This window comes from Cnephaeus nilssonii, assembly GCF_951640355.1.
Source record: "Cnephaeus nilssonii genome assembly, chromosome: 21".
NCBI classification, from domain to species: domain Eukaryota; kingdom Metazoa; phylum Chordata; class Mammalia; order Chiroptera; family Vespertilionidae; genus Cnephaeus; species Cnephaeus nilssonii.
Genome location: NC_137092.1, coordinates 17,495,041 through 17,509,512, shown reverse-complemented (window position 1 = coordinate 17,509,512; position 14,472 = coordinate 17,495,041). Strand labels below are relative to the sequence as shown.

The following is a 14,472-nucleotide window of genomic DNA, read 5'->3' as shown; positions in this document are numbered from 1 at the left end:
CATGATAGGTGCTTAAAATTTTTACTTTGTTATTTCTTTACTCTAAAATAAAAGGCTATACTTTGTCTGAAGTCTGTTTTATCATGTGATATCAGTATTATGGATGATAAAGATGTGGGTGGAAAAATAGCTAAACCCTCCTAAGTTTCTCTCTATACTTCCCTGCTATACTAATAAATGTGCCCTGTTCTTCCCACCATTTTCTTTCCTTTTGAGGAACAATAGGCTATTTTCCTTTTTAGGAAATAATATCACGCTCTGATAAAAAGTTTTCTTGTTTATAAATCTCTCTTCCATTCACTCTTCTCCAAATGTAATTTTAGGCAGGCCTGTTTTTGAAGTTCAAAGAGAAAAGAATCAGCAGACTCAACGGCACATAACAAAAGACGATGTGTGGTATCCTTGTTTCTTTTTATTGGAAAGGAATCATTTCTATTCTAGCGCAAACAATGTATATTTTACATCATAAAGCAAGATATAATTTACATATTACATTTCTTACGAGATCTTTATGCCCTAAATGTCATTCCCTTTTTTATTCGGTCACCTCTTCTGGTTCCATTTAACGTGCCACATACCCCATAAATCAGCATCTTGTTTCCAAGGGATTGGGGACACAGACAGAGAGTTTGTAAGTATTCATCTGTATCTGAGTATAATGATGGTGAGGAGCAGGGGTATGCCTTTGAACTCTGTGGCTCTGAGGCCCTCTCTTGATGCCTGGCTCAGGAGCCAGAAGGTTACTCCTCCAAAACACATATGAATTCCTACTTATGTCAAGTCAATAATAAATGAACAACACTGAGTGCTTATACCATGGGTATACTTCTTGATCAAGTGCTTAGATAATAGATGCTTGTGGTATGCATTCACCAACAATGCCAGTTCCTATGGCTGACCAATACTGGTTCTTCCATGATATTCCCAGACATCTCTTGCTCAGGGAATATTGCAATATTGGGTAAAACTGCCCAGTTTCACCTAGCATTATGGTTATGGGTTCAGACCTTTCTGTTCACCACTGAAAATGGAAGTCAAGATAGAAGCTTCAAATGACTTTACATGACCCTCTATCTCTTGGCTGCCTCTTCTAAGATTCCGCCCCTCTTAGCAATTTTTTTTAATGTATGATTTCTGATCCCTGCCCTATAATCCAAATCCTCTTCCAGCCATTCTTCCTAAACCTCCAACTCCAAAAGTTTACCAATTTCTTGGATTGCGCTGATTTCACAAAGAATGTTTTAATCTGTTAGGATGCACTGTTCCTTCGAAACTCAATAATCCACAGCAGCTAATGGGACAAAAGAATCAGTCCAGGGACTCTTTGGGAAGCAAGTAATATGTGTTGTTAGCCAGCTTATGTGAACCATTTGGTAAGAAATGTTTGAATAGTAGGTGAAAAGAAACACACACAGGAAATTGGTTGATGAGAGCAAAATGCATCAGATGGGCTTCCTTCTTGTTATAGAGAAAAGTACAGAATCAACATTCAAAATACATTTTCAGATTGGGGGATGTTTGACTGAAAATATAACACCATGAGCTCAATCTGGTAGGCCAAAGCAAGAAACAAATAAGTTCTCAAATGCATCTTAAACCCCAATTCCTTGCCTGTCACTGAAAGTTGACATATTTGGCCAAAATCATCTGAAGCTTTTAAATCACTGATAACTAATGTTATTACAATCAAGCTGGCCAGGATGAAAATGTAAATTGAAAATGTGTTTGTTCTGTGTATCTTAGATTACTTTGGTCAAATGATGTGAATTCTGAGAAGTCTATAAATATAAACCTATTCCAAATGCAAAATTATAAGCATTAAAAGCAAGGTAGCATTTCCTTGCTAGAAAACAAGGTACTGTATCCTTCCATTAGCCTTGAAAACTTTTATAGTCCCCTTCCTTTCATGGCTACAAAGTGCTGGAAATACAGAGAATATGGGAAAGAATGAAGAAGCAAATGAATAGGGCCTCACAACACCCCTGTGAGGTAGGTAAGTATTGTTAAACCCATTTTACAAAAAGGTAAACTGAGGTACCACATGGTAATGGGGTTTGGTCAAGTCCACCTGACAAGTCACAAAAGCACAGCTGGAAACAAAGAGAAAGAAACAAAGAAAGGTCAGTCCTGGCTCCCAGCCCTAGCCACTAACCTTTATTTCAAAATATTAGAAAATAAAATAATTGCCTTTTTTGAAATTTAGACAAACCTTTAAGTATTCCAATAAACATGTGTCTTTCAGATTCCTGTTGAGTAGAAAAAGGGCAGATGGCCAAATGGCTTTTCCTCCCCTTTCTAAGTGTAATTCCCGTGATAGATCAGGACAGACCAGCATTCCACCAGAGCTCAGCCTCTAAACTCAAGGACATTCTTAAAGCTTCACATAGTTTCTCATTTATTTAAAGCCCTATTGTGAAAACAAGACCTGTTCTTCAACAGCTGCTCTATAAGTTGCCCTGTGGACCTTAATGAGAATTTTGTGGAGAGCGAGAAAGGAAACAAAATCCCCAATAAAAAGTCGCATCACTGTAGGGAGAAGGACAGTGGTGATGGTGTGAAATTTGCTTTTCGTGGTGTTTGAGAAACTGCAAACTTGAGCTTGCAAGAATATTTTATATATATATATAAAATATATAAATATATACAGTATATATATAAGTGTGCATCTGATGACCCTTAAGGCACCAATGAGATATAGGCTATGCCTTTCACAACTCGGTCTTTGTTTTCCGAGATAAATTTCTCTCCCTCATTCAAATGAAAAATAGTTTATCTACCAAATTGTCCATGACAGCAAATCCTTCAAAAACAACAAACATCTTTAACTTAAGATGGCTGATTATTAAGATAGGGATGATGGTGATATTATCTATAGCTTAGAGCTTAAATCTAGAGCTTAGGTCTAGAGCTTATTGCTTAGAATGAGCCAGACACAGCCAATCAAACTGGAACAGACAGGCCAGTGACCAGATGTTACACATGACTATTTCTGTCCCCCACTACCCCCCAGTAGCTGATGGAAAACCCTTTCCATGACTAGCGGAGATGGAGACAGGGAGAAAGAAAATCATGTCTGGCACAGATTCTTTAGAAAGATTGGCTTTTCAGAAGTTCCTGGAGCTTCTGTGCAGAGAACTGGGAAGAAGGATGGGGCAAGGCACTGAGGTTTCAACTCATCAATGAGGAGACTATAGGCAATTATTCTGATATATATGTATATGGCTTCTTTGGCTGTCGTAGACTTTTTAAAAACCCATACAATCATAGGGAGGGGCAGGGACTGAACCCAACTGAAGAAGCTCGGAGTATATGAAGCAAAGCATGGAAAGAAGGGAAAACAAAATGAACACACCCAGAAACAAGTGTTGCTGGTGTCCCAGAGGGAGGAGTGTTTGGTAACTAATTTTCATTTGGCTCCTCTCCTGTGCTTCTCTGCCATGGTCCCAATAGTTTAGTTCTGTTTTTTTGGTTTGTTTATTTTTATTATTTTTTTTCCAGCAGATGAAGAAATGACAGAACAGGATAGGTGTCTTATGTTTTTTTTTGGATTTCTTCTTAGGCCTGTTTAATTATTTTTTTCCTCAGTTGACTGTTGGCACCTGGTTCCTCTGTAAACTATATTCCTTGGCCTTCAGTCTCAGGTTGGCAATGCTGTTGGCCATGTTGATGCCCTGTGCAGGGCTATTGTTGGCACATGTGGCAGAATAAGTAGCCATGGCACTGTAGGGACAAAGGAGAGAGCAGGGAGAATAACAGGCATTAGTTTCACGAAGCTGTAAGTCTGTGCCCCAGATGGGTATGACTCTCAGAACAGGGGCCGGCAGGGACAGGAGGGTTGGACAAGATGGCCTCTGAGGTCCCTTACAGCCCCAGATTTCCATTAGTCTAAGGCACTTGGAAAAGGGTGGCAGTGTTTGAAAGGGCAGGGGAGAGCAGTGGAGAGTGGACCAAGGGATGGGGGAGAGAGGCATTCGCTGTGTTGGACTCAGTGAGTCACGATTTATTTCTGGGGTGAGAGAAGAAAGCTGCTTGTGCTGAATAACAGGTGTGTGATCAACTATCCAATTGAAACTATTCAAAGCCCTCTTCCTGACTACATCTCTGGCATATGGGAGCAACAAGAAAGAAAAGGAGGCATTTGAAAAGAAAAAGTTTTGCCTTCCTCACTCTAGAACGCTGACTTTCACTCTAACACGTTTTAGATGATCAATAGATACCATACTAAATACCATTCTTGGAGAATCCATTAAACAACCCAAGATAACTTTTGTGCTGTTCTCCATTCCCTGGTTGATAGTACCAAGCATTGCCCAATCAAGAGGAACCCATCCCGTTTGGCCTTGATTTGATAACTTTTCAATAGGACTTGAGTAGCTCTGGACACTGCTTTTGGGTCAGTCATTTTGGAGATGTTTAAATATCCTAGATAAGCTAGCAAAGGCTTCAGTTTTAGGATTCCCGACCTGTTTCCCACTGTCCATATTGCTGAGAAAAACCTGAAGTTTTTGTTCTTTTGTTGTCAGAGATTGTAATTAAGACCTAGGAATATCACTGGGAAGAAATTTGTAATTGGTGGTTTTCTGTTACTTGTACCCATGAGTTTCTTCTAAAGGAAAGAGTAATGGTTTCTTTGACTTGGATGCAAATTATCCATTACTTTATATAAACAGTTAAAAGGGTACTCGTTTTAATTAAATGAAAATGTTTCTAGTTGTTTCTAAGATTAGCAAAATCCCTTCCTACTGAGGTAGACGTACAAATGGAATGATGTGTGCTCTTCCATTGCCTGTATTCCAATGCAATTTTGTCAGCCACACAGGAGTTTGTGCTTCTGGGAATCAAGTGACAGACCAGAAAGAGAGAAACCTAAAGCTACTGCACAAATAGAGCGACTGTATCATTAATACTTATTTGGGACACCGCATTGTTAAGGCTTATAGTCAAGATCCACAATAGCCTATTTCAGCTCAGATACTAGCAATTAACCCAGGAAGACTAGGTTGAAGAAATATAATTAGTCCCAGGTTATTAGGTCTTTCCAAAAATACACATCCTTAATGTAAAATACTCATAGCACTGGTGTGTGTGTGTGTGTGTGTGTGTGTGTGTGTGTGTGTGTGTGTTATGGCAGAAGGAAGAAGATTTAGAAAGGTTATAAAAGATCCTTATGTTCTTGCATTTCATTTTTGCCTGCTTTGCTCTTACTAATTTCTGGATTGATGATTTTAACCATCTATACAAAATTAGGTTCTCCTATCGCTCCCTGGACTTTTCCTCTTAGCACTTATTTTAATTCCTCAACTGTAAGTTCCACAGATGAGACATCATATCTGCCTTGTTCACCTCTTTCTCTTCAGGTAGTTAACATCCTATCTACCACACAATTGGCATTCAAGAACGTATTTAATGAATAGATAAGTAAGACTAAACTGATTCTAGCTCAATGTCACTTTTCTTTGTCATCCTGCTATGTGTAATGATTCTGAAAATATTTCACCAATATGCTTTTATTCTTAGGAACTTATTCCTCCCTGTTAATTTGGCTATCTTAATAGAATGTACAAAATTAGAAAAGACATGACAAAACAGGAACTGGTGATTGCATATCCATAACAATATCTTTTAACATGAACATGAACAAATATTAATACAGGTTAGACTAATAGAATAGACTATCACTTCTACCACTGTCTACCAAAGGCAGAAGCAGAAAAAGAGTCCCAGTTAAAGGTTTCAATTAGGAGTGAGATAACTGATCAGAACAACCCATTAAAATTGAACAAGTTTTCTTTTGTCTTTCCAGTATACCAAGAAATTTCATTTTTCCAAACCCACATACATATAATCATTTAATTTTTTAAAAAATATATTTTATTGTGTGTTTTTTTTTACAGAGAGGAAGGTAAAGGGAGAGAGAGTTAGAAACATCAATGAGAGAGAAACATCAATCAGCTGCCTCCTGCACACCCCCTACTGGGGATGTGCCCACAACCAAGGTACATGCCCTTGACCGGAATCGAACCTGGGACCCTTGAGTCCGCAGGCCGACACTCTATCCACTGAGCCAAACCGGCTAGGACTAATCATTTAATTTTTATATGAATTGCCTGCTCCCATTCAAGAACCTGCCAGAAATATATGTGAAGCCATAAATCCTCTATTCAAGGAAGTTCAAGGATACACTGAAATCTAAGATTTCAAATAAATCAAAGATCTAAGTTGGTAAGAAAAGAGATACTTGGATTGGGGACATGAACCTGAGTCATAGACCACAAAATCAACCAAACCGGCTTTCTCAACCAGGTTTTTGTAAGAGAATGAAGCCCTGGAGATGGTACATAGAACCATTTTAAATGCATAGGAGAGAGGCTGGAATTGTGAGTTATCTGTGATATCCGTTAAGTACTGAGAATGAATTTGGATGGCTTCCTAAAACAGAAGACTAAAACTTCTTGAGAAAGCACTTATAAAACTGAAATTGCTATAGTTGTGATTTCAATGTTATCTATTATAGAACCATGCTTGCTGTATTTTCTGCAAAGTTTACTAGTCTCATCTGATAGTCTAGTCCAGTGGTTGGCAAACTCATTAGTCAACAGAGCCAAATATCAACAGTACAACGATTGAAATTTCTTTTGAGAGCCAAATTTTTTAAACTTAAAGTTCTTCTAACGCCACTTCTTCAAAATAGACTCACCCAGGCCGTGGTATTTTGTGGAAGAGCCACACTCAAGGGGCATGTGGCTCGCGAGCCACAGTTTGCCGACCACTGGTCTAGTCTGAAGACTTACTATGATAACACATGTCTTGGAAATACTGAGATTCTCTCACTAATGCAGGCCAGATATTCATATTCCAAAGGAGGTGAATATTGATCCACTTTCCATATCGAAACCAAGTTAGTGTAAATTAGGGTTCTGTCTTGCACAGGAGATGGGATTTTCACTGAGATATTTCCCCCTAAAAGGCAACCTGATCAGAGTTGAGAATAGCTTCCTGTCCGACTGTACTGTGGGTTGTTACAAGGACATCGCTGTATCAGTGAGGCCTCAAGCTAGTGGTTGATATTCATGAGTAAGTTTTGCACTTTCCTAGGAACTTGGCAAGTAATAGCATTTGCACTTGATAAATGTTCAGGAAAGTTAGAAACTTTCAAAAATTTACCTGAAATATGCCAGCATTGCATAGCCATAAGAGGTAAACTAAGAGTGAGTCTTAATTCAGAGCCTCTTAACAAATGTTTAGACCATCTAACTGTACAAATAGAGACTACGGTGAGACTACTTTTGTGCACATATGAAAGGATTGTGAACCTGTGTTCCCTGAGTACTTGGACATGGGTTTAGATTCTCAACTTGAATTAAAAGTGCCATGTAGGCAAGTAGGGAGCAGTCCTTTGACGTGCTGGTGAGGCCTCAAGACTTGTTACAAGTCAGAAAAGACAGAATTAGTGAGTGGTACTCCAAGAGCAGTTTAGTCATGCTTTTAAAACAGCATTAGAAGATGGAGAGGACCTGCTTGCAAAAATGACAACAGGTGCAAGAGAGCCTTGAGTGGCTACCAATCAGAATGTTCATGACCACCTGTTTTCCGTGTCATCAAAACTTACAATGCTCTGTGTTGGGCAAAGAAAGAGAACCCTGGAATGTTTTCTTACAAGACAGACACCAAAGGCAATGAGCTGTTTTCAACTAAACTTACAGGACCATTGGAATCATGTAAAGCACCCACTCTTTCCTATACGGGAGTAAGCTTCCTGGGACAAAAAGCTGAGATGGAAACAAAGTGATTTATACAGATTAAGCACAGGGATCACACCAAGAGCCTGCTGACCAACACCCAGAGATCCTGCCCTTTGGTCTTGCTTTATGAATAAGAAACATGTACTTTTTCTTTTTTTTAAATATATTTTATTGATTTTTTATAGAGAGGAAGGGAGAGAGAGAGAGAGTTAGAAACATCGATGAGAGAGAAACATCGATCAGCTGCCTCCTGCACACCCCCCACTGGGGATGTGCCCGCAACCAAGGTACATGCCCTTGACCGGAATCGAACCTGGTACCTTTCAGTCCGCAGGCTGATGCTCTATCTACTGAGCCAAACCGGTCTTGGCAAACATGAACTCTTTCTAACATGATAATGCCGACATGACCCTGGGACTGGGGGTTCATGGAGGTTGGCTCAAGCAACATTTCTATTTCATTTTAATTAATGTCAAGTTCTTTGTGCCCACGACTAAGAAACTAGGTTGATGAATAAAGTGCACTGAAGAATTAGAGATGAAAAGGAAATTCCCATATCCCATCTGTCAACTCAGCAAGTCTACCCTGAGACTCACACAGAGTGGACACATGGACGTGAGCTTGAACATTTTCCATCTCCTTATTTGGAGATGCCTAACAGATGGCGCTCAGCCATACAATGCAGCGTGCTAACCAACAGCAGGGGCAGAGTTCTGTTTTCACTGGAGACAAATAATTTTTGATGACTTCAACCTACCCTGAGAGGTTGTTGTGAGGAAAAATGTGTCACAATGGCTGCCAAACACCAAGAAGTCCGGAAGATACTATACATGATATGATTTTAAAGCCAGGAAACTGGCAGGCATCTGCCTCTCTACTTCCTCAGCAGCCAGAGTGTAAGTCCCATAAGTCACAAAACAATGAGGACAGTTGGGGGGGGGGCAGAGGGGAAGATAATAATAACTGACTTACAAGTTTTCAACTCTAACTTTGTTTTTCTATTTGTCCCTTTTGGATAAATGATGACAAGCTGTTGAGAATTCCATCCCAAAGACAGATCGGTTAGCCCAAGACATCTATGTGCTTTCTGAGATTCTAGGGTTTCCCAGCTCAGGAGTTTTCCAAAGGCTATGGAGCTGGAGGTTTGCCCGACTCTGTAATGTGTAGAGGTTGGAGACCGTCTCTTAGGTTTGTTCATTTGCCAGTGCAAGAACACGGAGGTATACTTGCTTCATCTAAGAAAACTTAATATGAGTTTTCCTAGGGAAGTTTACTCTTAGAGAGGGAAACTAAAGTTTCCTTTTGGAAGTGATCTTTTATGATTTAAATGATCATTTCTAATTTCTGTTTTTAAAAACCAGAAGTTAATTTTTGAAATTCAGCTTTTTAAGTGAATACACTTGGACCCTATTTCATTGATAAGCCTTCAGTTTGCACTGCGTGTCCAGGGATCCTTCTGCCATTTTTAACTCTTCTTTCTACAGATGTGTTATATTGGAAGCCTTGCATCCCTCCTTTGTCTCAATAATTTTTGGACTTCCTTTTTGAAATGCACATTGCTTATCTATAGATTCCAAACGCCCCGGAGAAGTAGGTAATAGGAAAACTGTAACTAGCTCAATCTTAGATGCAAGGTTACATGAGAGAGAGATGATCCAACTGGCCTGAGAAGCAACAGGAGCCAGGACAAGAACACAGTTCTTCCGACCTCTGCCCCACACCCTACAGTCATATAAAGCCTCACTATTCCAATTATGTCCCAAGTGTCAACAGTGTGGCATGACATGAATGCCTGTTAGCACCACAGAAGCTGAGTCTGTATTGTAACGCTGTCCCTGGCAATCCATATACCCAGTCATTTTTGAGGAGCCCTGCTCTAGGCTACAGACTTTACAGACCCATTTTCTTGCAGCTCCGGTTGGTTTCCAATGGTAGTCCCCAATTAAGGACCTCCCTGCTTTCATTTCTAGGACCGCAAGTCCCGCTTTCTTAAACAAACTCTTATTTCCCACTTAAACCCTACCCCCAGCAGCCACCCTCTTCCCCCTCTGACAAGTTACCTTTTCAGTGTCTTCCGTTAGAATCCGTTATGAAGTCCCTCGTGTAAACAACATCTTGGGAGGGACGAGGATCTATTTTTGAAAGTGTGAAAGGGAGACATGAGCCAAATGCGTTCAGCAGATGTCAGGCAGCACCATGACCACGACCAAAGGAGGGGAGGAGGAGGAGGAGAAGGTTAGAGGAGAGAAACTGTGGACAAGGATAGCTGGCCTCCCTTTTACTTGTCATAGGTTCTCTTGGAAGCCCAACCCTCCCTCTGGAAATGGCCCTTCAGAGCGATACTGCAGAGCCAGGCCACTCTCTAGCTATTATAGAAAAGGGCATCTCTGGGGAAAGGCTTCTCTACTATTCTATCTAAAATAGCAGCCCAAAGCCCAGGGCTTGGTTAATTAGTGCTACCCAAGAGGCAAAGCACTACAAGATAGGGAGTCTTAATAGCTCTGGTGCAGGTATGATTTTCATCGAAGGAAAACAGTTCTGAGCTAAACCGTGGGGTGGGGGGGTGTGTGTGTGTGTCAAAAACAAGCCCTCTTCCTCGGGCTGCAGGTAGATAAAGAAGACACCTACTAGGCTAGTAGTGTCCATGTTAGCGAATGCTTTGCTCCTTCTGGTAACTTGGTTGCCTGCCTGACATCACCACCTCTAGCATGCTCACGGGAATGAATGAGGTCATGACGTGCTAAAAATATAGTGTGAACCATATGTCCCAGTTTGCCAGGGACAATCCCAGTTGAATGCTTGTTGTTCTAGTGTTATTATTAATAGCACGCCCCTTTCACTCTCAGAAGTGTCCCAGTTTGGACGATAAATTATACAGCCACTACTCTAGATATGGAAGACACCCAGAAAAAAAAAAGTGTTGGCTATTTCCTATCCCATAATCCTGAACATATGAACACAGTTGCTCTGAGTCTTATTTTTTTCCTGTCTTCTCTGTGGAAGTCAGCAAACTGTCCTGTTCTGTCTGACACAACTGCCCTCTCACTGTCCCTGGGTTGCATGGTCAAGCCCCATCAGTCACCCCAAGGGGATGTCCACACACCTCAGTGTCTTCTGTTAGACAGACCCTAAATCAAAGAGCATGTTTACATCGTTTCCCAGTCTTATACTGTTACTATTTTCAATATAATGTCCGGTTTAATTTAAATGAAAATATGGCCATGTGTCCTAAAATTTTGGACAGAAACAGGGATCATGCGCACTGGGTCTAATTCTGCTTGCTAAAAGCTTAAGCTTGGGCGAATGTTTAGTTTCTTCTTTGGAACCAGAGCAAGGACAGAACTACCACACTAGAGCATTCCAAGGGTTAACCAAGAGAAATGCCTTTTAATCAACATCACATAGGAGATAACTAACTTGACATAATAGTACCAACAGAAATAGCGAGTTAATTTTCCATAACACAAAAGGTCTACCATTTGCTTTGCTTTTCATCACTTTTTTTTATCATTCCTTAACAAAACTTCTATTTCCTACCAAGCTTCAAAATGCAAAATCATAAAGTATTTTGTGTCTAAACATAGCAGAAAAATCTCCAAGAAACCGAATAGCTTTTTGCCACTTTTAGAAATTAATCAAAATAGAATATTGGGTCAAACAACATTATTATTGATTAAATTACTGCTTTAAAACATTGTGTGTGTTTTTTCTACTTATAGCTGGAGATTAACTTATTCTTCATACAGAATATGAACAAAGTCTATAAATTTTTAATGAATTATATTTTACAAACTCTGTAGCTAAGAGAGAAGTGATATAAAAGTATACCATGAAATGAGTAAAAAGTACTAGGTTATATAATATTAAGTGAAAAGAGCAGAATACAAAATAATATATACACTAAGTCTACACTATATAAAATACTGAACTCTAATTGAAAAAGTAAACAAAACTAGTTATGTCAAGATGGTGGAATTATGAGTATTTTTTAATGTATCTAATATTTCTACATAATCTTTCAAATTAAAATAGAACATTTCCCAAACTGGCACACATAAACTGTTTGTTAATAATTTCAGTTAGACGCCCATATACATAATATATATGATGCTGGCCCCGGGGTTTGAACTTCTGCTGAGGTCTGGTAACCTAACCCAGTATAAATTCAGGAAGGATTTCATCCCCACTGCTGTAGGGGACTGCCTCAGCCTCTCACTGGTAAGACCATAGACAGCCATCTGGGTTGCTGTATATACAGCCATCTGGTATGAAAGTTCCTATGTAGGACCCAGGCAGAAAAGGGTGCAGGACTTCCTGGCTATGACCAAATTCAAAGCAGAGACCTTGAAACATCAAGCTTGGAACCACATCCATTTCCCAAGACATTTAATGAGTCTATGAGCTATCAATATTTATCAGAGAAACACAGCAGACTTCTGGGTATTTAAAAATATTAAAGACTAGGTGATTTCACAATGGTCTTCAAAATGGGTCTTGAATAAATTCTATGGGAGAGGAGTCTGAATTTTAAATGGGACCCAAAGATATGACTAATCTTTTGAAATCAGCAAGGCGTACCATGTCTGAGAGCAAGAAGAGTTTCCAGTTTCTATACAGCAGGGGTCTGTCTGTACTAAGACCAAAGTAATTCAGGCTAATTTCACAAAAGAGATTTTCAAATGCATTTCTGGTGTTTCTTTCAAGAAACTGATTTGGAAGAAAAAGAATATTTAGGTGAGGACTTTTGCTTTGATTAGAGTAATCAACGTTTGAAACATATTTGCGTTTCACAATGTGGCATTTTACATCAGGAGTTCAGCTTCCACTGGGGGGGGGGGATAATCTATAATTAATTTAAACATCTCTTTAATGCATTAGTGAACTTTAACAATAAAAAGGTAACCAAAGCACAATAAATGAACTTGGAAATAGTTCTTTCTCCACTGCAGTCAGCCAGAGATAATCTTGATCTCGTTTCTAAGAGTACCCAGGTTTAGGTTCAAAGAAAGGCACTTATATGGCGACAATGTGTTAGGCACTTGTATCTCAGCTTCCCTCTGGCATTAACCTATAATTCTGAACAACATAACAAATGGAAGTTAAAGGCCTCTCCAAGACATTGAAATAGTACTCTGTTATTTGCTTCTTTAAAAATATTCACCTTTTTAATATAAAAGTTTAGTGTAAATTATACATTGCTTTTATACTTTAAAAATCCCACACAAACAAACTGACCCCCAAAGAACTTCAGATAAGTAGATAAGATTTAGCAATAGAATAGGAAGGCAACTTGAACCATAAGACATCCTCTACTAACACAGAACTGTGACCATGAAACTGATCAAAATAATTTTGGATTTTCTTTCCTTCTCTCTCTGTGCCTCTCTCTTTCCTCCCTCCCTCCTTCCTTCCCTTCCTTCCTTTCTTCCTTCCAATTCAAAATTAGTTTTATGTGAATTACAGCTTTACAAATTCAATTCCTATTTGAGCATAGAAAAATGGATCTATCTTAAATTTGGAAATGGAGTAAAGTTTTGTTTCAGAATGGTTGCAAGGGGGACTCTGAGCATAGCTTAGTGATCTTTTCTTTTAGATCCTTCCCCATCTTTGAAACCTTTACAAGAGTTCCTGAGTTCAGAGGAGATTGCTGATGGCCTGCCCCTCTCTCTTCTGCCCCAAACCCCGCTCCTGGGGCAACTAGTAATCTCCTGTGAAAATCTGGGGATGTCAGCAAGTTGAGTGTCTCTGAAGAAGTTAACCCAGTAAGAAATGTCAGCCAGCTGCACAAGCAACTTTGAACGTGACGGAGCGCTGAGAAACATGTGGAAGTAGAGCAAGGGAGAGTGGGCCAATCATTCACCTGTACGGAGAGGCCGTCCCCCAGGAGAAATAATCGGTGGGTCTTGGAGCAGGACGAGGTACAATGGGCTGCTCCACGGCAGTCACGTCTCCTGAGTAGGATTTGAGGAGGGAAGCGTTTTTATTGGCCAGCATGGCTCTCTCGTTCCTGCGGAATTTGGCTCTTCGGTTCTGAAACCACACCTGGAAGATGGTTGGGAGGAGAGAAGGGCACAGGAGGGGGAGGGGGAAAAAGAAGAGGAGGTTACACCAGTTAAGTCCTGGTTGATTCTACTAGACAATTCCTTCCAAAGGAAGATATAGGGGATGTATGGACTTCTCCCGAGAACAATGGAAACATGCTGTAATCTTCCCGAGGTGAGCCATGTCAGAGAGCTCTTAAGGGTGAAGACTTATAATGGGACCCTGCGGTACTTCCACTAATCAAGACTCCAGAAGTGAGACCATGACTAACCCATGAGATAGCAAAATATGGTTATAATCCCTGTTGTAATGACAATCTAGAGAAAAAAGAAAATCTCATTAGACGTCTGCCACAGAGACAATGACATTTTTTAAGTGCCTTCAAAATGTAAAAATTCCTCTGCTTTCATAATACTTATGGCTATGTGAAGAAAATTCATCTTCCCCCAAAGTGGGCCCTGCAACAAGCTTTAAGAAGGAAATGATTTATTTGGGAAATGCAGGGAACAGCAGTTGAAGAGTGAAGATATAGCAGAGAAGAACAGCCATGGAAGGATGTGTTCAGCCCCATGGGACAGAAGGGACTAACCCAGGACACAGACTCCCACTGAGGGACACAGACTGCCACTGAGGGGTGAGGGAGCTGAAGATTTGTAAACCATCATTTTGGTTATTAATGTTCCAGCGC

At 40.0% G+C, this 14,472-nt stretch overlaps 1 protein-coding gene across 3 annotated transcripts in view; it reads right to left on the bottom strand.

Annotated features, from left to right (window-relative positions):
* Nucleotides 1–475: 475 nt before the first annotated feature.
* PRRX1 (paired related homeobox 1) overlaps nt 476–14,472 on the bottom strand; it is a 66,838-nt gene continuing 52,841 nt past the window's right edge. The window contains exons 3-5 of one of the 3 annotated variants that reach the window (XM_079761267.1): nt 13,603–13,784; nt 9,803–9,874; nt 3,615–3,720 (exon numbers count right to left, since the gene is read on the bottom strand). In XM_079761267.1, coding sequence (XP_079617393.1) covers nt 9,820–9,874; nt 13,603–13,784 — 237 coding nt within the window. In that variant the 3' untranslated portion in view covers nt 3,615–3,720; nt 9,803–9,819. Of the gene's footprint in view, nt 3,721–9,802; nt 9,875–11,829; nt 12,819–13,602; nt 13,785–14,472 lie in introns of those variants that run through there. The other 2 variants (XM_079761266.1, XM_079761268.1) reach the window with 2 other exon arrangements.